Below are 27,432 nucleotides of genomic sequence, written 5' to 3' on the forward strand. Positions count from 1 at the left end.
AAAAAGAAAAAAATAACCCTCGAGGAGCTGGTAAGTTTTATCGTAAATTGCAGTATGTCCCCGCCCGAACGTCCCATTTAACTGTCCCTCGAAACGAGAGTTCGACAAATGCTATTACGACGCTGTAGACAGCGTCTACGCATTTGTCGGATTGTTATTGTTTCAGTTTAATATGAACGTAATCGAGATGAAAGTGTTTCTTAACACTATATAAAATATGTGACACAGATTATAATAAATGCAACACAATGTATATATACGGGCCGCCAAACTCTGGTAAAAATTACTTTTTTGATTGCGAAGCATCGTTTTTCCTAAACGCAGGCTACATAATCAGCCCCAGCCGGCACGAAAGGTTCCCTTTTATGGGCGGACTCGCCCGTCGCATAAATATCTGGAACGAGGCCCGACTGGACCCGTATTATGTCGAAGACATAAAACAAATTATGGCCGGCGACCAGTTAGAGGTCCAGGTGAAAAAATCACCCGCCCCGAATTTTGGAAAAGACACCGCTTATTGTATTAAGCAATAGGACGGTGTTTCCTGACGACCGGGCATTTGCCATCAGGTTCAGGAAATATGAATGGCAGCCCTGTCAGTTTTTAGCTAACTATAAAAAGAAACCAAATCCAGTTACGGCTGGTCCTTTGATGTGTTGGAGCAGTAATGTTAAATGTTTAAAGGACGGCACACCAATCGTATACACATATATAGAAAGATGTATAAATATATTTAAGAAATCACCTGAAAAAATAATGTAATATAAAGGAATAAATAAATATATAAAATGTTTTAAATAAAATATTGGTTATTATTTTAAACCTGAGGGTTAAAAACTAAACCAGGCTAAATAGCCTGTTTAGTTGCCTCCTTTAATTAAAAAAGACAACTGACATGTTCATTACTACCTTTTTTTATACAATAATAATTGGAATATAAAATTTGGTTTTTGCTTCAAACTGAAGAGGATGCTGTTTATTTCACCTAAGACCAACAAATTCTTATATCATAAAATATCTAATGACACTACATTATACTGACTGTGTTTTGTGTCATAATAAAACCATATGTGCATATCATAAGTCAGTTACAAAATACATGAGTACCACACATTATTATTTGTTTTATTTACAATTGAATACATAAGTTGTTTCCTTTTTAATGGTGTAATCATGAACTCAAGCTAGCAACAGATACTGTAACAGATAATAACAACTACATACTAGAAATATGTATTGAAGCTGCTCAAGGTCCTACTGTTAATGGGCAGGGAAATTATAATAGATGAAAGTGATGAAACTCCAGTTGTAAATACCATTCTGAACAAGCTACTCCTAACAGTTGTTTCAAGGTATTAGTCATGAGACAGTGCCAAAATATTTCATAAATCCAGATATGGGTGTCAACACCCAGCTGTTTTGCAGAATTCATGTAGTGGTGGCTAATAAAAGACATAAGCCTGTTTGATAATATTCCAAAATATTGATCACCTACTATTAATATGCAACTAAATTTGGTAAGTAAAACTATACATTTGTTAGTTTGTAAGTAGAAAAAAGAGTGTGGTTACCACTCTGCTTATAACCCAATTTTTTTTTTATGAAGAAAAAAGGAAAGTTTTTTGTTTATCTCCAAAAAAAAATTATTTCTGTCGCTGTATGAATACACAGTAAAAAAAAGACATGACAGTAAAAAAAAAATCATGAATTAAGTTTTTTCGGCTACGCTGGTCAACTACGCAATTCATCTTCTTGCTTGAAAGAAGATAAAATAAAAAATTTTCTTTTTCATTTTGGGGATTCCCATACTCAAGCGGAAGCATTGAGATAAAATTAGATTTTAAGAAAATAATCCATAAGTGATAAAAAATTTAAAAAAAGGAACTTTTAAGTGTTATGAAAATACAAAGGTACAACCATAATTCTAAGTAACCAAGTTGTAATTTTCTAGGAAGAAGGTGAACATTTTTGACTAATTTTTTTTTTTCAAGAAATTAGACGAAAGAGTAAGGGCTATTAAAAAATTAAGAATTTCATATTTTAAATGCAATAGGTAAATTGCGAGATGGATTTAAATTTAAAAATAATTTTAAAAAAAATAATTAAAAATTTCCGGAGGAGGATGAATATCAAGTGAAATTTTTGGCAATTTATGATCTTGATAAAAAAAGTTCTAAGAAAAACCTTTTGCTAGAGTTCCTAGTAAAGATTTGAAATTTTATTTTGGCCAAAACACCCTCACCCTTTTTCCAATTTTTGCAAAGTTGTACTACATTCCTTTCCCCCAAAGTTAGTACCTGACTACAAGATTAAAAAAAATTGGTCGGCAGGGTCCAGAGTTATAAAACCAAATACAAATAAGATTTTTTTAAAAATAAAAAAGAAATCACCAATAAAAACAATTGTTTATCAAAAAAAAAGAAAATTTATTTCCCTTGATATCATTACGGTAAGTTGATGTATTTATGTTGGAGGACTTATTTACCTGTTTTTTAATTTTTGTATTGTTTAAGGTTTTTATATTTTTAATTATATTGTTATATATATATTGTTTTATTTTTGTTCATTATTTTAAGGTTTTCTATTCTAACCACCAAAAGCACCTTTGTAGGTGCTTTTGGTGGTTATTCATATGTACATATACACAAACATCCGTCTGACAAGTTTTTTGGGCTTGGGAGCATGTAATAAAAACTTTTCTCACATTATTTATAATTTATTGATTTTTTTATATCCTTGAGGCACAAAACTTAAAAAAGAACAATTCATTTTTACACCAATTATTCTGTAATTTCCTGCTATAGCTGGGAAAGTAAAAATTAAAAATATAAATAAATTTTATTAAAAAGTGAAAGTCAGCTGCTTTAGCCTGTTAACTTTTTTTTTGTGAAGTCTTCGGTGAAATTATCTGGTTTAAAAAAAAATTGTATTTCATGTATACATAAAGGTTTTTTTGTTTCTTTTTTTTAACCTCCGGGACCACCGTTAGGTATTGCTTCAGAGGATGAGATAAATGACAATTTTTGTAGTGTGAAAATGCCATGCCTGACCAGGATTTGAGCCTGGGACCCCCGGTTGAAAGGCCAAGATGCTACCACTCGCTCCACAGAGGCCAACATATGCATACTGTTAATTAATCTTACCTGTACTATTAATCTTATCTATACATTCTTCATAGGACTAAATAAAAAATCTTATTTTATTTTTTGCAAGAAGTGAAAATTAGAAAATATTATTTTAAAAATGATGTAATTTAAACAGTTACATGTCTATTAAAAAAATGATAAAAAATAAATCATTTGTAACAATGTTATTATTCAAATTCATTCCATTAGATAAAAAATATTAACATTTTATCCTAATAATTAAATATGAAGTTAATTCTTCATTATCAGATTAGATTTTTAATTTTTTTGCGATCATTTTTTTACAATAAAAAATTCTAATCTCTTCATTTGGTTTCTTGTCATAATAGATTTTAATTTCATTTTCTATCAATTGATGGATAAAATGATCCAATGGCAGATAGAATTTCCATGAGTATGGAAAACATTAAATAACTCGTATACTGTAAAACATAGAAAAATTAAATTTAGCAAATTTCGTATAAATACCTTTTTGATCACCTTTTTTCAGTAAAAGAAACCACGCACCCTGGGAAACCCCATGGGGTGCAATTGTTTAATGCAGTAAGTCATTGCCAAGTGAAACTATTAAGAACCAATTATTGCATATATTTCACCCACTTCCTAATATTAAAGATATCAGTCTGTCAGTAAATGATGATTTCCCTTCTGAAAACATCTATTTTATTTATTACACTTTGGCATGTGTTTGTGGCATATTTCACAGACACTGGAAAAATGAAAAACACTCCCCCCCCCACACTGCAATCTTAATGCAGCAAGCATTTCATCAATAACTACGTTTTCAGATATGCTATAATATTTTTTACAATTGTAATCAAACTTATAAGATATTTAGTAGTAGTAATTTATGTGATATTTTTCATTGGTTCCTAGGAATAATATAAAATCTTAACGATTTCAATTCCCTAAAGCTTAAATCACCTATTTTTTATTATAAGGTGAAATTAACTAAAGCTATTTTCATCATTTATCCAGACTTATAAAAGATTGGTATATAAAATATTCAAAATCTCATCAAGAAAAAGAAACTCTAAACATGAGTTCAGTTCAGCATGGTTAATCTCAGCTGCATCTCTTAATAATTTTGTTCATATTTACCTACCTTTTATTACTAAAATACAGCTGAGAATTGCACATGGAGTGTACATTGTGGATTAAACATTGGTTCAAAGGTTCTCTGCTTTAAGATTATTATATACATTGTTATAACATGATTGTATAACAGAAATTTTAAGCTGCTGTTCTCACCCTAGTGTGAGTTGATGTTATTGTTTGTGGTTTCTTTTAACATGGCAAGTATATATTTAGGATATCTAAATTCTAAAACTTAAATGGCTAAATTGAATATTCTATAACAAGTTGTCTTTTGTGGGTGCGGAATTCAATCATGTCCACCAACTATTCGGTAAATTTATGATTTGTACCATAAATGAGTAGGTTAATTTTAATTTAATTATAAATAAAATATTTCTTGGAAGCCTAAATTCCTAACAAAAATAGCGTTTCTTATAAAATTCCAATCATAACCTCCCCTTATAATTATCTTGATCTGGATGTGGTCCATCTGTCTGTTTGATTGTCCCTTTACTCTACCCAACCTTTTCCTTGTAGTTGTTTCCTTCTTCGTTGGGCCAAGTATGTCAATTCTCCGATTCCATATGTGGTGTTCCAAGCTTGTGCCCTTGGAACTATCAAAATATCTCTTATCTGGGGGTTGCACAAAAAACTATTAAGTATAGCATGACTCCTACTTCTAATGAAGTCTAATTAACTGCATAGTTTAACAGTGTACTATAAAAATAGGTAACAAAAAATAATAAACAGATTTTTTTATCGTACTACAGGAAGATGTGAAATCTCAGTGAAAAAATTAGAACAATGAAAATAATAAATGCAAAGTAGTAACCGATTAAAAATAAAAATTTAATTTACACATTTCCATAGTTACTTTTGAATAAATAAATATTACCGCCAGACTCAAATAGTTATTAGAGTTAGCGTTCCTTTTGAGTAATTATGAAAGGAACGCTAACTCTAATAACTATAACAACAATAATTCTAGGCTTTACTATTTGGGTGTGCAGGTACATAAACTAATAATAAATAATTTGTAATTTTAGAATTGTATGTTAATGAATATTTCATGTTATTTAGAATTTATCTATAAAAATTTTAATACGATGGCAAATCTCTGTGAAAGAGATAATAAAATCATTCCATTAGAATGACTGTTAAAATTATGTTATGAAACAATTTGTTTAATGATTAGTATATTGTCTTGTATTGCAGAGGGCTATTAAAGCTTACCTGAAACGGCTTGGTTTTTCAGTAAAATAATGTGTAAATGACCGTAAAGTTTTGGAGATGTTTTCCATATTGAAAAACAGTTAATTTTTTAATTAGTTTCTTTTTACCTGTAACTTAGATTACTGCTTAAGATTATAGATATTAAATCGAATATTCTATTGCTTAACTAATTTCTACTGTTGTAGACAACCAGATCCACCACTGCCACCAACATATCGACCAAAAGTGCCAGAATGTCTCAGAGGTGGGTAAACCCACCTCTGCGGGCCCTAGGGCTTCATGGTAAGCTAACATTTAAATGTTATATTATTATCAGAAAAAATTAATATAATAAACAATTATAGAATTTTAATAAATGCAGTTGTAAGTTTGTTTTTCTGAGAATCTGTTCACAACAGATGCTTCTCGCATAATCAGTTGAGTAAAATGTAAAGTTATTTTTTAATAAGTACAATATATTTATTTTATAATATAATAGGGTTAATTATACTATTTATTATAATAAATTATGGAAAAAGAATTAATTACTTATAATTAAAAAAATATATCGGTACGAGAACTCAGAAGTACACAGTCGTGGACAGAAGTCCTCTGAACTCATGATATAAATCTGACAGTCATAGGTCACCACATAAAAAAGGAGTAAAACAGATATCTGGAGCAATAAAGTTTATAAAATTAGTTTACAACAAAAAAATGGATTAATTTATTGGCTTTTGGACTTGAGAGTAAACGTCAAAACTCTTCTTTTTTTAGTAATAAAAAATAAATAAATTACATACAAAAGTAATGTCCATACGTTATTAAGTTATTTACGATTTTGTATATAATCAGCTAGCTAAAAACTACTGCATAAATTTCAATGAAATTTTCATTTACCAATTACAAATTCTTATGGCTTTTCTAAGAATGTTACATTATTAAACTATATAAAAAGAATGCGGGGATAAGAAAATCAGCTTTGTTCTTCTCTTACTACGTAATCTTTTCTTCATAACGTACATTTTTTCACTCCCAAGTAATTATTTAGAAGGTTACAAAAAAAATTGACAATACAAAAAGAAATTAAAGTGAAATCTATATCCGTAATAACATATTAGATGATATGTTATTCAAACTGTGTCTAAAACATATCCCTTCTACTCTGTCAATATAAAAAATAACAGGTTTTAAAAACACAGATAAAATCAGAATCTGCATTCACAATACAACTGCATTCATGAACATGTGTTAAAAAGAATTCAGTGTTTAAAATTAGTCGATTTTTCTAACTTTTTAATTGAAAATCATTTCAATTTCCTCAGCTTATTTTTCATCCGTCCAATCCATTTCCGATTATAAAATATGGGAGGACACAGTCATGTTCCTTCTGAAAGTTATACTTTCCATCTCAGCCACCACGCTTTCAAGGGCAAAGCTCTCGAACAGACAAAAGCAATCTTTTCTACGACCGTCATTCTAAACAGAAAATTATGAAAAATTATAAGATGAAAGTCTCTTTCAGTTTCTCTTTCTGATAGCTTCACTAACTGAAAATTTCATAGCTGATCATCGCACGGGTTACTTTTTCTTTTCGACACCAAGATGATAATTTATATAAATAAAATTGCAATATGTTAGAGCTAGAAAAAATAAAAAATTGTAAAGCATTATCGGTAAGCCAAAAGCCAAGAATTAAGGCAATATTATCATGCAGTAAAAATGTAAAAGGATTTTAAATAATGTAGTTATTTTTAAAAATAAGGAAGAAATATTGTAAAGCAGATAGTTTCAAGATTATTTTATTATATTTTCCACCATGTAGCCAAAGTAGGGCAAAAAAATGTAAGAATATTACATTCATTTTATACACTTGTCAACTTTCAGGGAATATCCAAAAATCTCTGACAAATTATTGCTCCATATTTTACCGTTTTCAATTTCACCTGTTAACTCTTTAAAAAATGAAACGATATAAAAATAAGGCTAAGTCAGTAGTATCCATATAGAAAAAAAATTCACTCAGTTTTAAAATTATTCTAATACACTTCACATAAATAAGAATTAATTTCTGGGGTCTAAAAATAATTTCTTTAATCACGGGATATGAACAATCTCAAATCCACACATGTGTTCATCCAAAGCCTAAGTTTCTGTTTCAACATTGCTTTATTTTCACCATATGTGTTAACTATCATAAAAAATATTTTTTTTTTAAAATCAAGTTTATTCATGAACCTTTTTGATAAATATATGTAAGATTTGAAAGTTAATTTTAATTTTTGTAACTACCAAAAATTTATTTTTTTTAAATTCTCACTAATTCTCACATTTGTAATTACACAGTTAAAAATTAAAAAATATTTGTGCATAATAACACTGGTCAACAAAATTTTATTTTTTGTTTGTTAAACGAGAGTGAACGGCCGATTCTTATAGTATTTTTTATGCTGATTTCATATATGTTAATAGATTTTTTCTACCGGGCTCAGATTTTTGGAATTGAAATTTCTTTTGAAACAAAAAATGTATGGTGAATGTGATATAATAATACATTACATGCATTTTGCACTCGCCTAAAATCTATTTCTTTTGGATTTTCTGCTGTAATTTGCTGTAGGTAGACCCCTCTTTAGATTCCAACAACAGTCAGCTAACATTTTTGGGTTCCATTTTCGCTGGTATCGTGTTTCTATTGTAGATATCTCCTCGTGAAAGCATTCTCCATGATTATCACTGACAGCGCCGAGATTGTTAAGGAAAGAATCCAAATGTAAATGTAAGAAATGGATTTTCTGTGAAAATGCTGTAAAACTACAACTACACACAAGTTCTTTGCAGTTTTGAAGAAGTTCACTCACAAGTTCTCTGTAGTTAATGGCCTTATAGTTTCCAAGGAAGTTGTTTACCACATTTTTAAATTATTTTCATGCAGCAACTTCAGTCATTCAAACATTCTTCATACACTGGATTACTCATTAGTTTTCTTATTTGTGGTCCAACAAATACACCATCCTTTACTTTAGCATCGCTTATATTAGGGAATTTGTTTTCTAGAAACTGAAACCCTGAACCATTACGATCCATTACTTTAATAAAACGTCTGAATAAACCTAGCATAATGTGTAGTGGCGGAAGATAAACTTTTTCTGGTTTTTCCTGACTAACATTCTTCTCTCCTACAGTCAGTACTTCTCTGTTTGGCCACTGCTCTTTTATGTAATGGTTTTTTCCCTCCCTGCTGTCCCACTCGCACAAAACGCAACGGCAAAAGAAACTTATTGTATCCAAGTTGCAGTCCAAGTAAAAGCGCTATTACTTTCATATCTCCACAAGTCTCATATTTTCATAAGACTGTATCATGTGAACAGCGTATGCTAATGGTATTGATAGTGGTAGTACTTATTTCCAACGTGAAGTAGAACAGCTTTCAACCTAAGCTTTGACAAGTCAACAAAAAGTCACCACTTGTCAGGATGGTACACATGTCCCAAAACTTCCAGTCCACATCATTACAGTATACTAAGTTTTCGTAATAAGAGAAGAAATGTTCAAATTTTGAGTGTCTGTCACAGAAAGCACTTGCTTTAGTGTTTGGTTGTGAAAGATGCCATCCTTTCGGTCTTGATGCCATTATTTCTGCTCAATTCTTTGATAAACTTAGATCATTTAATTCTTACTGACTAATTAAATGGGGTTCAGTATATCTATTTTCTAAAATGTTTGGATCTCTTTCTTCATCGCCTGATAAGTCAGCACAAGATTTGACATTTTCATCTTCATCTAAGTTCCATATCTCTGGTGGTACTGAAATTGAAAGCTCCTGGCTATGTGGCATTGGCTGGATGGCAGAGGGAATATCAAGGTATTTAACAGTACAACTAGTTTTAGCTATTATACCGCATTTATTTATTACACAAAAATAACAATCTGTGGTGTGATCCTTCGGTTTTCTCCAAACCAATGGAATTGCATGGCATGTGACGAGTTCAATTAACCAACCAGTCAACAATGTTACACAAGAAGCACAGCAAATATGAGGAGCTCAAGATTTGTCCTGAACACCTAATTTACATCCTAAGTACAGTTCATACGTCTTTATCAGTGGAGTTACATTTTTTTCTGAGACTTCAACCTTACCTCACCACAGATGTAGCAGAAACTGTTTGGATGATTAATACAACTACAAGGCATTGTTAATACATTACAATAACTGACATTGTTCAAAAAAGAAACACTTTATTAACACCTAATTTAATAAGCATACACTTACTTTACTGAAAAACCCTCAAATACGAACTCGCATTTGAATGAGAATATCATTTCTCAAGTCTGCGCGACAGTTTATAAGTAAATATAATGACAGAAATAACTGAGTGGATATGTTTATAGCAAGATGAAAATACGAAGGATGAGTTTCATTCTTGTTCATTTTAATTAGTGTCTAAATAATAAACATGTCTAACAAATCATGTGACAACAATTAAGGGACTGTAATAAATAAACAAAAGCTATTTACTGATAAATAATAAAATAAAATATGTTCACAAAATACTATGCTTACGGAGTTCATGCATAATACTACCTGAAAATAAGAATGGTAGTTACAATAAAAACTAAGCCTGATAGAAGAATTCTGATTTCATATTTGAAATCAGCATGAAAAATACTATAAGAACCAGTTATTCACTCTCATTTAACAAAATCATTGTTGATGAGTGTAATTTGTATCACTTCAAACCTAGAAAAATCAATACAAAAAGATTTTTAAAAACTATAATCAAGTTGATTCTTAAATTTATAGCATGAATTCAATTTTTCTAAATTATTTGTTTTTATTAAACTTGCATGGTTTATTTAAATCCTCACTGTTCATGCACCATTTATTAGAATGAAAAAAGTAAAACAGTAAAACTAAGTACAATAAAACAAAAGTTTATCAGGCATCCGGCAAGAATCAGGGTAAATTAATATTAACATTCTAATAGATTAAAATAACCGCAAAACAAGATTTCCTATTTTTAAACATTGAGAATAAGTAAACAAAATAATGTTAACAAAATGATGAGTGATAAGATATACTAATATCCCATTGCCTTGGCCACTGTCATAAGATCAAACTCACTCTTCAGTAAGAAGTTGCAAAACCCATTTAGTAATTAAACAAACAGTGATAAATAACTGATCTATGTTATGTTTGTCCACTTTATATCTGTTCTCAAATGTACTACTGTAATATATTTTTACTTGCTTATCTTTAACTCATTATGTTTTTTTTTTTGTTTGGTCTCAAATCTTGTATCCTTAATTTAACATATTTCCTGATATTACCTATTGATGAAACTCTGCACAGATACTAAGGTCGGGTAACAATACTTTTGCAAACATCTCCCCCGTACGGGAGTAAATTAACAGTGAAAGTTAAGGATATAGGTGTAATAATTTAACATACTTCCTGACATTCCCTATTGATTAAATATTCACCAAAACTTCAATACGTAAAAACTAAACTATTTCGTTACTTTGTATAGTATAACTAAAAACTTTGTATAATAAGTATAACTAAAAAGTACAAAGCAAGTTTTTACAAATTTTGAAAAATTTTTGTAATATTTTCAACAATTCACATTTACAGTTGACTTTTGAATTCCATTAATTGAGTTATACTTTGCATTTTCATTTATTTTTACGAAAAGAGTTTACTCCATTAAATGAAAGTAATGCTGTATATGTATGCATAAAAGTTTCAAATGGTCAAGCCTACACACATTTCTTCAAAATCTGAGTTTTTTTTAGGAAAAACAAATTTAAAATAATTTATTGTGGATTCATAAACCAAAAATTAATGAACTGAGAAACATAATTTCAAAAAATTATTTATCATTGGCCCTTCCACCTTTTAAAAATTAATTTTTACTTCCTTGTACGAAGTAAAGTAAGTATTGTGATAGCGAAAAATTTCGGTTTTCAGATTTCAACGGAAATATCCATTTTGACCATCCCTGAATCCATTTTGACTAGTTTCGGTGTGACGTCTACATACGTATGTATGTATCTCGCATAACTCAAAAACGGCTAGCTGTAGAATGTTGAAATTATGGATTTAGGACTGTAATAATCTCGTTGTGCACCTCCCCTTCTGATTGCAATCAACTGGAGCAAAATTATCCAAAAAAGCCCAAAATCCAAATTGTTTTGGATTTTGGACTTTTTCTTAACTACAAGTCCTCATTGAGAGTTTTTCAACGTTATAATATGTGTACCAATTTTCATTGGTTCCAGAGTTATATAAACATCAGATTTTTTATTTTAATAATCTATCATTAAAAATAAAACTTAAATTTTTAGCGATCCTTAGTTTTTTTAATTACAAGCATCCCCACACACAATTTTATATATATATATATACACACTCACATAGACATGGCAACCAACCATAACTCTGGAACCAACGAAAATAAGTACCACCTATATGTCATTAAAAAGCTCTCAATGAAGGCTTATTATTGCAGTTAGGAAAAAGTTCAAAATCCAATTTTTTGGGGATTTTGGGCTTTTTTTATACTTTTGGTTCAGTCGACTGCAATCAAAAGGGAATATGCACAACTAGATGTTACAACAGTCCTAAATTCAAAATTTCAACATCCTACGGCTAGTCGTTTTATAGTTACGCGAGATACGTATGTACGTATGTACGTACGTACAGACGTCACGCCGAAACTAAGCAAAATAGATTCAGAGATGGTCAAAATGGATATTTCCGTTGAAATCTGAAAACCGAAATTTTTCGCGATCACAATACTTTTTTTACTTCGTACAAGGAAGTAAAAAAGGATTTATTGAAATGGATGCTGTTATTTGTTTTATTGTTATTGATAGCTGTTTTTTTAGCCTTCAGCTTTAAAAGTCAAGATTTAAAGAATTGCAAAAGTAATATTTTTTTTATTATTTGGGTTGTTAATTTTAATCCTTTTTACTTCCTTGTACGAAGTAATAAGTAATAAGTAAATAATAAAAAAATATTACTTTTGCAATTCTTTAAATCTTGACTTTTAAAGCTGAAGGCTAAAAAAACAGCTATCAATAACAATAAAACAAATAACAGCATCCATTTCAATAAAAACAAACTTTAAAGAACTGAAAATCTTTTTAATTTATAGTCCATTAAAAAATATTTTAAAAGTTTTATTAAAATTCTTTAAATTACATTTTACTTTTTACAGTTTTGTTGTAAATATGAAGAGGGCATAAAAATACTACTCTTACGAAAAAGGTTTACAAGAAAAATGAAAAAAAGAGGAACTTGAGCCTACATAAAAATAAGAATAGGAACTGAAAAAGCAAAGAGATTGCTACCTAGCAAACTAAGGTTCTGTAGAATACAGGAATGCATATAATTTTTTTAGCCTATATTTTACAATTAATTTTCTAGAATTTTTACATGAAAATCGTTGGAATAATCACATTAAGTTACAATAAAGACAGCAAAAAATAATGACAATGAAAAATACATTAAATCATCTAAGTAGACAGTATAATTTTTACTAAAATTAATCTTTAATTATATGAAGTAAAAATTCATCTTTTATTACATGAAGCTTATAGCAAAACTACAGGAACTTCCAATAAACAAAAAGGGTCATCAAAATTGGTCTGTTTTATTAAGAATTGAACATTCAGAAATAAATAGAAAAAACAAATATATATATACATGATTAATATCTAATTAATATTAAACAGGTGGAACTGAGAACCTTCTCCATTTTTTGAAGTTATTAGATTTTTCGAAATTCAACCTCAAAAAGAGTGAATGAACAAAGATAGACTTTTGAATGTCCAAATTTTTCCTATTTCCGATTATACTAAATATTATATTCACTAGATTCGTGCATGCAAACACTCTTCAATCAAATATCTAAAAACCATTTTCGGATTTTTAAGATGTGCGACGGTTTCATAAGTTAAAAAATTCCACTTCCATACCCTAAGCACAAGCTTCAAGCTTATATGGCGAAATCAACCAAAAAAAAAATATATATATATACGCGAAAAAGATAATCTAAATTTGCCCTCACTAGATTACAAATATAATATTTCTAGAGTACAAAACGATGTGGTGCGGTGGCTCAACCAACACAGTCACTGACCCTTTTACTGTAGCGCGAAGCGACTGGCCACACCTGTCTCCGGTTACTTAGCTAAAAAACATAAAATAAAATAAAAATTAAAACAAAAGCGTCGGTGCGTGGACACACGACGGGAGCGAAGCTTCTTACGCAATACTGTATGAATAGTTAATAATGTAAAATAACGCAACGCAACAAACACAATGATTTTTGTAATATTATTCATTCGATTGAATTGAACCGTTGAGTTTAAACACAGCTAACACAGTGAGAGGCTCTCAGTTTACAGTTCATTAATTCAATTCATTAAAGTCTGTGCTTCAACCGACAAATCTCCACTAATACTACTACTGCATATGATTGGTCTAGCGCCTGACTCTTTTCGTGATACTTGTTTTTTCAAAGTTGACTCCCCTTCTCGAAGCGTGCGTTAATAAGAAGCTTCGCTACAAAAAAAAATAAAACCGGTCACCTCCTAATGCTGTTTGTCGGGTAACGCTAATAACCAGTAAAAATACATTTTTACCAGTATGTGGACGGTAACCAGCTGTAACTAATATTTTTAAAATGGAGGCCGACTATTTTGAAACCCGCATTATTCAGATCACTCAAAGTTTCTGGTACCGTACTGACCATACTGTTGCTCTGAATAAATTTCAATACACTGATATTTTTTTAATATTTAAACAGGCTTTAATTTTTATTTATCATTATTATTCCTACATGTATGAATTTAATGAAACTGAGTTTTAAACTCACAGGGGTCCAGAGAGCAGAGCCCCCTGGCCAGACGGAAACCTAACTGATTAAACATACGCTGACCGCAACTGGAAACGCGAGTAACCATACAGCGCGGGCGAAGCCGCGATGGGGATGCTATTATGTATGTATGTATGTACATATATATGTGTACATATATATATACACAATATATATATACACAATATTTTGTATATATATATATATATATATATATATATGCTTCATATATAAATAACTTTCACCTAGCTTTATAAAATTGATGTTTTAAATTAAATTTCGACTGAGAAACAATATACTACGCAAAATAGACATATATTTCATATTGTCATCACATTGACTTAGTGGCTTTAATGTGCTACAAATAAAATTTGTATAGTGTAATTTATGTCTATTTCTATGAGGTGTATTTTTAAGTTAATTGTTATAGTATATGATGTTTGTATATGTGTTCTTTGAATTGAGGGTAACTGTGTTTCTAGTTTGCCCTACACAGCACAGGAAGACTTTATTAATATTTAATAGTCGCTTTTATTTTATAGTCACTTTTTAACATAAAGTTTGGAGTGTTTTAAGTTTTCAATGTATACTTTTATTGTAATAAACTCCAAATACTTGTAAATTACAACTTTGTAGTAAATAAAACTAGTAAGTAAAGTACCAGTAAAACAATGCTGAATTAGTTTCTAACTTTATTCTTTTTTTATACAATTTTTTTGGAATTATATAATAATAAATGATCATTTAAAAAATATTCAAACATATTATAAATTTAGGTTTTAGTTTAGTACAATTCTTGTAATAGAAAAAAAAAATCATAATTAAATTTTTCCACTTTTTTAATTATTAGAAATGAGATTTCCAAATGTTAAACCATAACAAAAAAATCCAATATTACAAGTGACCTATGATAATGAATAGCTACACAAATGCTGCAGCAGCATATACTTGGCATCAGTTCAGGCAGGATCAATAACTTTCAAAGTAACGTCAAATATTTAAGAATCCATAAAACACACGCTTAAAATTTATTTTCAAAATCTCCTTGATTAGATTCTCAGAAAAATAGATTTCTAGGAACTGAAATTGAAATAGCAAAAATTACAAAATAAAATAATAAATATAATAGCCTAATTATAATCTCTTCTGCATTATCATATACTATTCTAAAAACAATCTATAACATAATAATTCACAATTGTAACATAAAATGTATTTCAAAATTTACTCAACATGACAGTTAGAAAATGTCAGCAAATGGTTTCACAGACCTACATAAAATCAGTTTGCACATGTAAACTAGTCCTGCAATAGTTTAAGTAACATACCTTCTAAGAAATAAATATATCATACTTTTCAACATGACCATCGATTAATAATCTGGGGCTTATGTTACATTTAGATAGAGCAATAAAAGCAAGATTACTAAATTAATTTTTTAAAAACTAGATCAAGGCACTAAAACATTTTTCCCTGCACGAGTACATACTTTTACCTGCACAGTATAATATATAATCAAATGTATTGAATCGTAACTCCTTATTTCAACATATCTTGACACTGTAAATCACTTTTAAATATTTTAAAAATGTCTGCCTACTAAGCATCTCTTTCTACTAACAACATTTAGCTGGTAGAAGACCAGCTAAAGGTCTAACGGTAAACTAGAGACCCAGGTGAATTAGTATTTTTTAACATTTTTCAGAAGGTAGGACATTAAAAAAAGTTTCAATTTTTTTAGTTTTTGTTGGTTGTAAGTCAAGGAAAGTGTATGTTTGGAGTGTCGCTTTATATGGAAGTGAAACTTGGACAATCGGAGTATCTGAGAAGAAAAGATTAGAAGCTTTTGAAATGTGGTGCTATAGGAGAATGTTAAAAATCAGATGGGTGGATAAAGTGACAAATGAAGAGGTATTGCGGCAAATACATGAAGAAAGAAGCATTTGGAAAAATATAGTTAAAAGAAGAGACAGACTTATAGGCCACATACTAAGGCATCCTGGAATAGTCGCTTTAATATTGGAAGGACAGGTAGAAGGGAAAAATGGTATAGGCAGGCCACGTTTGGAGTATGTAAAACAAATTGTTGGGGATGTAGGATGTAGAAGGTATACTGAAATGAAACGACTAGCACTAGATAGGGAATCTTGGAGAGCTGCATCAAACCAGTCAAATGACTGAAGACAAAAAAAAAAAAAAAAGTAAGTCAAGGAGGGTAAAGGCCTGGCTGGAGCTCTTAGATTTTTTTAAAGGTAGAACACATGTTTATAAAGAGTTAGAATTTCAACAACTTCAGTTTTTGTTACTCGAGAGTAATACATAATATTAGTTTATTACTGCAAACAATAAGAGATCTTAATCAATAACTATAAATTAATTTTTATTTATTTAGCTGAGCTACAGCTATTTATTTTCAATAAGAATATTTTGAAGACTGAAAATGAGAGTAATTAAGCTAAAGTATAATTCTGTTAGTTATTAAAAAAACTCAATCATAGACAACCTTATTTGAAACAAGTCAACCTAAAATATGGCATATCCATCCTGAATATTGTAATGAACAAGTTTTGTTAAATGAAAAGAAATAGAGATATGAGAATTTGGGGCGCGAAAAGCCCCTCAATTTCTTTTCCTAAACGACTTTATTACTTAATTTTTTTTTTAAATAGAGTTTATTTTTAAAGGTTTTAATATTTCAATTTTCTGTACGTCAGAGTATCAATTTTTAGAGTGTCAGTTTTCTGTAATTCAGAAAGGGAATAATTTAGGGTGCAAGGGAGACACATAATTATGTACTATGTTTGAGTACTACATTTGAGTATCTTTTTGAGACACTCAAAAAGAGTAAACTTTAAAAAAGTGTAGGAATTTTTCATACCATTTCTGTAATTACTGACATTTAACAGGGCAAACATAAGAATAAACTCTGTTCATTAAATAATAAACAGCAAAGATACATACGGAGTATGTTTGTTATCTTACAGGAGAAGTAGATGTTAAAACCATCTTGTCTCAAAGATGTCATGTTCCCTAGCCTCATCAAGCCGATGAAATTTGCAAAATTACGAAATCAAAGTGTTTTTGTGCCAAAAAGAAAAAGAAAAAATTTTAAATACGTAACGTTGGCCAAAGGTTTCAGGCTTTGCTCTACCCCACCAACCTCTACCACCCTGGCTTCCTAGGAAACAAAAATTTATATTACTGTCATAGCCAAACTTTTCTTTTTTTGCCTAAAAAAAAAATTAAAAATTAGAGGGAAAAAAATATTCAGTCTTTCTTGTTCCCTGTACACCTTTTTGGAAGGATACTGTCCCCTAGCCCCCTTAACTAACAAAAATTAAAAAATGCAATATTAAATCCAGTCGTATTTTCAAAACACGTTTTACCTTCAGAAAAGAATTTGAAAAATAATGTTGGCCAAGAAGTTCTGATCCTCTAGTCTCCAAGCACTCTCAAGTAACAAAAACTGAAATTGTTGAAATTCAAACTCTTTATAAACATGTGTTCTACCTTTAAAAAAAATCGAAGAGCTCCAGGCCTTTACCCTCCTTGACTTACAACCAACAAAAACTAAAAAAATTGAAACAATGTCCTACCTTCTGAAAAATGTTAAAAAATACTAATTCACTTGGGTCTCTAGTTTACCTTAAAAGTTCAGGTGACTCTGGAATGTCATTCAGGAAGTAATTATTTCCTGAATGACTTTTTTTTATGGTAACTTTACCATTACAAATAAAATTTAATCTTGTCATTTTTTTAGCCCAACCATTTTGTAGAATTTTTTTAAATTTAAATAGCCAAGTACAGCTCAAAAATCACTTCTACATAACTTGAAATAGTATAACGCCACAAAACAACAAACTTTCTGAAGAAAGTTTCAAATTATAGCTTGTATGCGATTTAAAGTTATAGTTTGTCGAAAGGAATTTAACTTATGCAAACAAAGTACATCATTTTTTTTTTGTTTTAGATAAAAAGGATGGTGAAAATTAACAAAAGCCCAACTATAAAAGAAACCCCTAATTAAAATCAAACTTTATTGTTCTATATTTTTTCACATTATAATTATTAATGACAACTCTATTCTTTTTAAAAATCTTGAAAAGTTTTATGTAAAATCATTTTTGGAATTTTTTGAAATTTTGGTAAGTTGCTCTCAACTAAAAAATAAATAAATGCCAATCAAGAAAATATTGATTTTACAAAGGTGCTTGTCTATTTTCTAAATCACGAGTGACAAAGGGCAATTACGGACTTGTATGTCTGAAAGCTTACAGAGAATTATTTACAACTTTCAATCCCCTGCAGACATTATTGGTCTGAGGACCCTAACACCCAAACCATATTGTTTAATATCTTTCATTTATTTAATATCATCTTTACACTTTACAGATACAGAAGTGGTGGCATAATTATGAAGCAGTTAGTTAACAGAAGCAAATATTATAAGTAAATCACCTGAACATTTATCTACCTTACTTTGCTTCATCATAATTAAATCACACATTGACACATGTCAGATACATTCCATAAAGAAAAGTAGATAAATGTACTCAATATAAAAATTATGACAATCTTAGCAGAAAATGTATGTATTTTAATAATAATTATTTTAAATCAGCTGATTTACAAGCATGATAAATGAGCAGCATTGAACAATTACATTAAAAGTCAGATTCTGAATTGAAATGACTAATTCTTGTTTTCAAACTGGAAAAAACTAAATTATCTCATTTGGTTTATGTAATCCACGTATAGTTGCGATACAAATTTTTGAGGTTATCTTTCAACGAACATTCCCAGCAATGCAGAACAGAAATTATTATTCAGCCATGGTATACGAGTACAGTAGTAATAAAAATCTACATAATTATATAAACGTAGGGAAATAAGAAACCAACAAAAATAAACGGGTAGAATAAACCAAAGCTTTGACCTGATTTTTAAAGAACACATAACCATACAAAGGTTTATAATATAATCGCATAAGGCAAAATATAACAAAAATAAAAAGACGAAAATATTCAATATCAAATAGTACATCTTTAGAAATCAAATAGCCTAACTTACTTTATAATTTTCAAATCCGGACAGATGTTCTGGCGTTAAATATTCAGACTGCATGATTCCCTTGTAAAAATTAACGATAGGAGATTATTATTCAACTTAACAGATACAAAATCTAAAGCTAGAAACAGATCACAGTAAATTACTAAAAACCTAAAATGTCTTATCAGAACACATGCACAGTAGTGACGGCCATATTGAACGACTATAGCATAACCCGCCGACTAACACTCATTCACGGAAGGATTTATTACTTATGAACGGATAACAGTAGTAATCTCTAAAACAGAGCTGTTAACCGTAATAGGGAAACATGAATTTTCGTACACAACTGGGCCACGCACACTGGTGTACAAACGTAGTAAAACGTAGCCCGATATTAGTGGTTTTATTTGGTCTTTACATAATGATAAGCTTATTTTTTTAAATATATTTTCATATTTACTGCAGTATTTTATAATGAATCCTTATCAAAGACTTTTTTTAATACAGTTGTTTATTTTAAAATATAAAATTATAAATTTATAATACTACTCATTTATACTTGATTTGTTTAGTTATTTATTAAAATACGAAAACAATTATATCAGTTCCATTATAATCCTAAAACATGAAGTTTAAATTCTAACTTCATTCTGATCCAAAATTAGAATTCAAAATATCTAAAATATATTTTCTACTAAACCCTACAATTATAAAATAGTTTTTTCCGATATGTTTGTATAAACATAAAATGTTTATCACAATAAATAACTGACTGATTACTAAAGGAAGACAAATCAATGACGTTGGCCTATAAGTTCACATACTATAACACTATAGTATGTGAACTTATAGGCCAATTTCTTTACAAAAATGCAAAATGCTATAATTTCAGAGTTTGTACATCTTTTTTTGGTATGGCCAACATGGAAATTACTTTTTTTTCTAGTTGTCGGTTTCGGAAAGATTTCTTGGTAGTTTCTAATTTGAGAAGACGCGTTCGCCACTAGACCAACCCGCTGCTTCCTGTCTTGATATTTCTTCCCTAATATTTTTCTTTTTTATATTTATTATATATTGCGATATAATTAATTTAATTATAATTTAATTAATTTGAAATAGTTGTTTCAACCGGAACTGTAAAATTAAATGCAATTTCTTTTAACTCTTCAAATATTGAAATTATTTTGTAATTTTCCAAAATATTTCCCACGTACAATTATCTACAACACTTTTAATTTGTTACTATTTCGTTTAGATAATTTGTTTGTAGATACACTAGGGCATTATTTACCAAGTTTAAATTCTTATGCCCCTTATGTAACACTACATAATTTTTAATCTTCTAAAATTGAGTTGACTGAAGAAACTTAAATGATAGATTTTAGAAAGAAATCACTAGTAAACTGTTGAGGAAACACATCGAGTAAACTTTCAAAACATATAATGGAAAACTGAAATTCAACTACGAAATAATCTTAATGAAAGATTTTTCTATATTTTAATTATTGTAATAATTTATTATTTAAGTTTAGTGAGAATCCCGGGTTCGAATCCCGGTCAGACATGACATTTTCACACACGCTACATCCTCTGAAGCAATACCTAACGGTAATACTTCCGGAGTTTAAAAAAAAACTCTTTTTTTTAGCAGCAAATTATTTATGGTACTAAATCCACATTCAGCTAAATATAAAGATGGAAACAGTAACAATAGTTTTCTTGTTCATTCGGTTGAATTTGGATATTTGATTTCTGTTTTCTCATAAAGTTATGCCTTCACTTCTTTTATATTAAATAAATTTTTATTTAAATTCTCCTTTTAACTCTGCACTCAACAGGCGACCTTCCCCAGCGTCTAATAGTGAAATTACGGCTACGAAGTTACCTACACTGGACGTACCCAGCTCGAGTACCGCTAAAAGTCGCCAATTTAGAGTCCATTGTCGAATTGCCACCTCTTAACAATCAAATTGCCCCACGTGGGGCGCCGGCCCCACGTTGAGAAACACTACACTGGGGTATGGTTATATTTTGCATTTAACTATTCCATACCACCCAATTTGATGCTTTTTATGGTAATTGAAGTAAATTAGGAGGAAAGGGTGTCATATATAAATACGAGACGTGTTTTTAAAGTGAGGTCCGTTTTAAAATAAAAACAAAACTGGAAAAATATCAATAAACTTTATTACTTACGCATAAAACCTACACTTATTTACATATAAACGGTCAAAATCCGTTATATGCCCACAACGCTTCCGTTAATTAGTCCTTAGATGGCGCCACTAAAACGCTATATTGAAATAAGAAAATAAATAAAATTATAAATGAAGGAAACAAAATAACGAAAAGTCTACCTTCTTTCTCAGTACTGCGCAAGAATGTTTTTATTTTATAATTAATTGTATATCTTGTGATACTGCTCTGATCAAGGTTTTATCATAGTTTCCTTTTATCTATCCAGGCAAGTGTTGGGAGAGTACCTTTTGTTATCTGTCGTGTACCTTATTTATCCACCCATTACTAATTTGGGTCAAAATCCGTTATATGCCCGCAACGCGTCAGTTAGTTCTTAGACGGCGCCTTGACTAGCGAGCGTAGGTTAAGTTTGACTGTGCTACGCAAGCGCCATCTGTTTACATTCCGTATATGTACACGAATTCAACACGAACCTTATTTTAAAAACACGCCTGGTAGATGAAAATAGTATTCAATTAATTGTGATGTGCTATTTGCAAATATTAATGACAGTGTGAGTATATACGTAGAGTAAGTCAAGAGTATTGCAACTCTTTCCTAATTTGAAACTATCTCAGATAGTTTATACTCTCGACGTATAAAAAACAACTCAACAAGGTAAGACACTACATTTCTATTATTAAAATCTGTTATTAATTTAGAATTTTGTTTAAAAAAAATATACGTTAAATATATATGTAATAGACAATAAATATAAAATAATAGATGTTTAAGCGTTCCATATAATAAGCAAAAAAAAGAAAAATTTGTACAAAACATACCAGTCCGATTTCAATTATATGTAATACATATCTCATTTATAGAAATAATACAATTCTTATTGTATTGATAATTCGTTGTTTAGTAAATGAAATCGGGTCGATGAAAGTTTTGTAACAATTTTTTTATTTTTTTTGCTTAATATATGGAATGCCTCAACACTGTTTATTATCTATTATTGCTTATCTATTGTCTATTAGATACATTTAACATGTATTTTTTTTTTAACAAAATTCTAAATTAATAACAGATTTTGATAATAGAAATTTAGTGTCTTAACTTTTTTGATATCAGTATCGGTTCGTTAAAAACAGTTTTATTTATATTACAGAATTCTGTTTTTTGAGCGGAAGAAATGACATCTGCGAGATTCTTACCGTACCGTTTACAATTTCATTGTAATTTTTTTTTGGATATCACTTCGTTTTGTTATATTATTCTTTTATGAATTACTGATTGTTATCTTATGGATTTGTTATTAAAATTTATTGCCTTAGTACAAACAAACTGAATTTCACGGCAAATTTTTTTTGTTGATAATCATATCATTCACTTCATACCATATTTTTTCCTTTCTAATAAAATTTGTATATAATGACCTTTGCAAATCGAAAATCCGCGAGGTAATATTGCACATTACTTTGCAAGTGTAACCCTCGATTTTTATCCTTAAATTCTATTTTAGCAATCCAATATATTTCTGTTTTATTTATTCCTTTTTTAAAAAACTACTATAATCTCTTGTAAACTAATACTTTCATTTATTTTTTTTAAAGAAGTGATGGGAGTTAAAAAAATTGTTTCATCTTCATTACTTTCATTTACATAACAGCATTTACTATTAAAACAAGCTTTAGTATATTTTCTTTTAAATTTATTATTTCAAGAACATTATCAAGTTTTTGTAAGCTACTTAGTACTATCAAGTACTGCTAGCGGCACGATTCTTAGTCACTGTAAAAAAAAATAAATGACCTATTTTAGTCCCGCGGTTCATCAAGTGGAAAAAAAGTTGTCTATCAAAATCCGAAATATTTTTGGAAAGTATTCTTTATTACTAATCTGACTTAACTGAAATATGTTTTCACGCTATTTTATCCACTTTATCATTTCACTGTTAAGGAGGTTAGGTCATGTTTAGAACTGTAAACGTAGTTCGTTGACTTCGACACCTCTTATCGACGAAGTTGTGACAAACTCCGTGATAGTATGATTGCTTATAAAGTAACACACTAATGACATCACACTTCCAGTATTATAAAGTTGCTTCTTTTTACCGTTTGTTTTGTATTAACATTTATTTTATTAGTGTTTCACTAAATCCTCCACTGTTTGAAGTTAATAAAAACTAATTATTAAACTATCAGTAGGAATGAATTTATGAGCAAAATTTCAAGTCTATCGCATAATGGAAAATGGATGAAAAACAGATTGCAAGATTTGATATGTATAGACAGAAAGTACACATTAAAAAAAAAATCTTTAAAAATCAAATTGTTAATGCATTCTTTTTCTCTGCATTAGATTTTATTTAAAAAAAACAATTTTAATTATAAAAAAACACTTTATTTTTTTTAGAAACCAATAACGTTTTAATTGTTTTATGAGATAAAATTAATGTATTTATTTCTATTTATGAGCAATTTGGAATAAACTGAAATAACACAGAGCAAATACATTTTTTATTTGCTCTGAACAAACCTGAATGAGGGAATAAAGAACCACAATAATGAAAAACAATTATGTTTTTTTAATAACTTTTTAAATCAGTTTTCTGACCTGGAAACTGACAAGAAGTTGATGTACGTTACGAAATTTACTCCTCAGAGGTCCATCAAACAAAGAAATCTTTTTCCACAAAAAATTAGTCTTATCAAGATCCACAAATCTCATTCACCCCAAAATTTAAATGAATGATTCATTTTGTTAAATTGTCTTTTGATTTGGACACTCGCATTTTGACGAAGTTTTTATAAATGTTTTACAACATACAGGATAACAAAAATACAAATCATCCTAAGTAAAATGATAATTGCATCCCTGTGCAGCAGTATAGAATCTAATGATTCTAAAACATTAAGCTGTGTAAACATGTTAATAAAATTGTTTAATTTTATGTTTAGATATATATATCATTATTATGTTTGATAAAATTATTATAAATCAGTTTCCAGTGATCTCAAAACAAATTTGGACACAGTTTCATTGCATGTTTTTGGCATGTTAACAAGAGCAATGATTAACTGTATGCATATGGCAAGACCATATACAGGCAAATATACACATGTAGTATGTAAAATATATTGTGTGAACAATAAAGTAATCCTATCATGAATGACAGAAATAAAATCCCACACTGCTTTCTTTATATATGTGGCTATGATGTATGCTATTCCCATGATATTCCCCATGATATTATATTACATGTATGTGCTGTCCAGAAACCTACCATGAACTTCAAAGACACTAAAATAATTTTTTTTTCCTTACATGTTACCTCATACATTGATCTTTTATTTTTAGCACATTTTATTCAAATTGCCAACTTCAAACACAGAAAGGAGACATGTCATACTAAATTGACATCATTTATATGCTGATATGATAAATTATTAATTATTCATGTCCAACTTTATTTCAATACAGATGAGTCAAGTTGAATCTGTAAGAACTGGAATACGTATATATGAGGCAGGGATTCAGATCAGATGAAAATGAAACCATTTGTTAATTTTTTATTTTTTTTATAATTATTTTTGTTTCAGGATTACCAATACTGAGACTGCAATTAACTCAGAATCCCATTGGTTGACAATTTAACTCGCAATCTCAGTTTTAAGGAAAGTTCAAAGCAAAGATAACTCAAGATAATATCGCTTATCCACTCTGTGTTTTTCCTTGTTAGATATCTTTGAAGGATTCTAAACATTTTTCCTGCTAAGGCTCTTTGTACTAATATAGCTGTACTGTAATTTACAGTGTCAATTCCTTATACTGAATATAATATGAAAAATGAATCATATGTAAAACTTTCATAATTTCAAAAAAATTATAACAGTTTATGGCCCAAAATAAGAATGTAATAATAAATTAAACAGAAAAACTACGGGGATCGACTAACAAATATGAATATTTGTTAATTGAACAAACTTAAGATGGAATATTCCATCTTAAGTATTCAGTTTTATCATTCAATATATCTTGTCAATTAATGAAAACTTGTAACTGATTGATCCACACACACTAGCTTATATTTATTCAATCTTGCTTAGTTTCCTGCTATATAGTACAGTTTAAAAACTCATAGAGTACTACTGTTACTGAAAAAAAACTTTGAATTTAAATTATAAATCAATTTTTCAGATCATTTAGATTGTTAGGCAGTTTACAAAAAAATAGAAACTGAACCATAATGAGGTCTCTTATGGATCTTGTTATGAAAATATTATGGGAATAGTTTTGTTTGATAAGATAAAAGTGAATTTTTATTTCTTTTTAACAATGTCCTTTTTTAACAAAGTTGTTGCATGTTAGCAAATATTGGAATTATTAAAATGGAAAATATTAGAAATATTAGAATTTTTAATTTAGTATAAATAATATTTAAGGCTAGAATCAAAAAGAAAAAACGACAGTTTTGGTTAAGCACATGGCCAAAGATTACCTAGTACAATGCTAGTAAAACTGGCGCCTCCTGAACAGAAAGTCTGTGTTTTGCAGTTTGGTAAATGTAAATCTGTAATTACTGTTATCATTATCACAAAGTGATAATAACGTTCATCTATGGCATAATCAGTTTAAACGACAAGATGCCTGTGTAAAAAGAAGAGTTTTCAGGACAACCAAGAGTGTCTGAAGAAAATATTATTGAATGTATGAAGGAATCTTTCCTTTGTTAATGTGTTAGGAAGACCAACTGTGAACTAGCATTGCCGGTAATAATAACGTGGTATGTTTTAAGGAATAGTTACATTTGAGTCCATACCATTTAGATGTTACAGATTTAAGGCCTACTGACTACACTGTGCATGCTGACTTCGCAATCAAAGCAAGGACAATAGAAGTTGCTTATTTAATATGCTATGTTCATTGTACATGGCTTTTTCCTCAACAGCAAGATGGACCACAGAATTTTATTTGGGAACAAGATGGTACACCTCTTTACTGGTACAACTCTGTACGTGATTGGTTGAATGACATTTTCCATGACCATGGCTGGATCGTTCACAAAGAACGTGATGAAAAAGCTTGTTTGCGGTGGCCTCCAAGGTCACGCAATCTGACTCCATGTGGTTATTTCCTTTGGGGTTTTATAAAGGATCTTTTTCATATGCTTCTGCTATCTACTGATCTACCAGGTTTGAGGCAACAAATTGAAGCAGATGTTACTTCCGTTACTTCAGACATGCTGAGCAAATTATGGAATGAACTCTTCTATTGGTTAGATTCATGCTGCATGACTAAAGGTGCTCACATTGAACACTTTTAGAGAAAAACTGTAACAATTACTCTTTCATTTTATTTGTGATTCATTACAGTAAATCAGAAGTTAAGAAATATTAAATAGCTTTAAAACCCTGATATTCTTTTTTGTATTTTCTGTATTTTAGGTAAGAATGTACATAGACATAATAAACATTAGAAAATGCAATTGATGTGGAATCTGAAGAAGTGAATGAATTAGCATCAAATTTTACATGTTAAACACTTACATTGGCACCCAAAGCAATATCTGCATTTTTTTTTAAATTCTCTTGGAAAGAAAATATATCTCATGATTATATGCAACTGCTATTGAGAAGAACCAACATCTTCGTAAAAAAAAAAAAATAGTGAACAAATGTTATTTATTTATTAATGCAAAGCAGATGTTTTATTTTTTAATAATATATTTGAATGAAGTAGTTTTGTGAAAATTGAATATTTCCTTTCTTATGATATGTTCCTTCCAATATCATTCCTTTCAAATCTGACACTTTCTTACTCTACTTAGTCTAATTTAAGTCCTTTTGCAGATTCTCTAGAGCCTAGATCTTTAGCAA

The 27,432-nt window shown here is 29.5% G+C and overlaps 1 protein-coding gene and 1 long non-coding RNA gene across 2 annotated transcripts in view; one reads left to right on the top strand and one right to left on the bottom strand.

Annotated features, from left to right (window-relative positions):
- Positions 1–19,630, bottom strand: part of LOC142330624 (ethanolaminephosphotransferase 1-like) — a 103,430-nt gene extending 83,800 nt beyond the window's left edge. The window contains exon 1 of the mRNA XM_075376051.1: positions 19,391–19,630. Coding sequence (XP_075232166.1) covers positions 19,391–19,444 — 54 coding nt within the window. The 5' untranslated portion in view covers positions 19,445–19,630. The remainder of the gene's footprint in view (positions 1–19,390) is intronic.
- On the top strand, positions 1,328–27,213 carry LOC142330631 (uncharacterized). Its single transcript, XR_012757826.1, has 3 exons — positions 1,328–1,517; positions 5,642–5,738; positions 27,001–27,213. It is a non-coding gene; the product is annotated as an uncharacterized LOC142330631 (long non-coding RNA).
- The last annotated feature ends 219 nt before the right edge of the window (positions 27,214–27,432 follow it).

This window comes from Lycorma delicatula, chromosome 1, assembly GCF_047948215.1.
Source record: "Lycorma delicatula isolate Av1 chromosome 1, ASM4794821v1, whole genome shotgun sequence".
Classification (NCBI taxonomy): domain Eukaryota; kingdom Metazoa; phylum Arthropoda; class Insecta; order Hemiptera; family Fulgoridae; genus Lycorma; species Lycorma delicatula.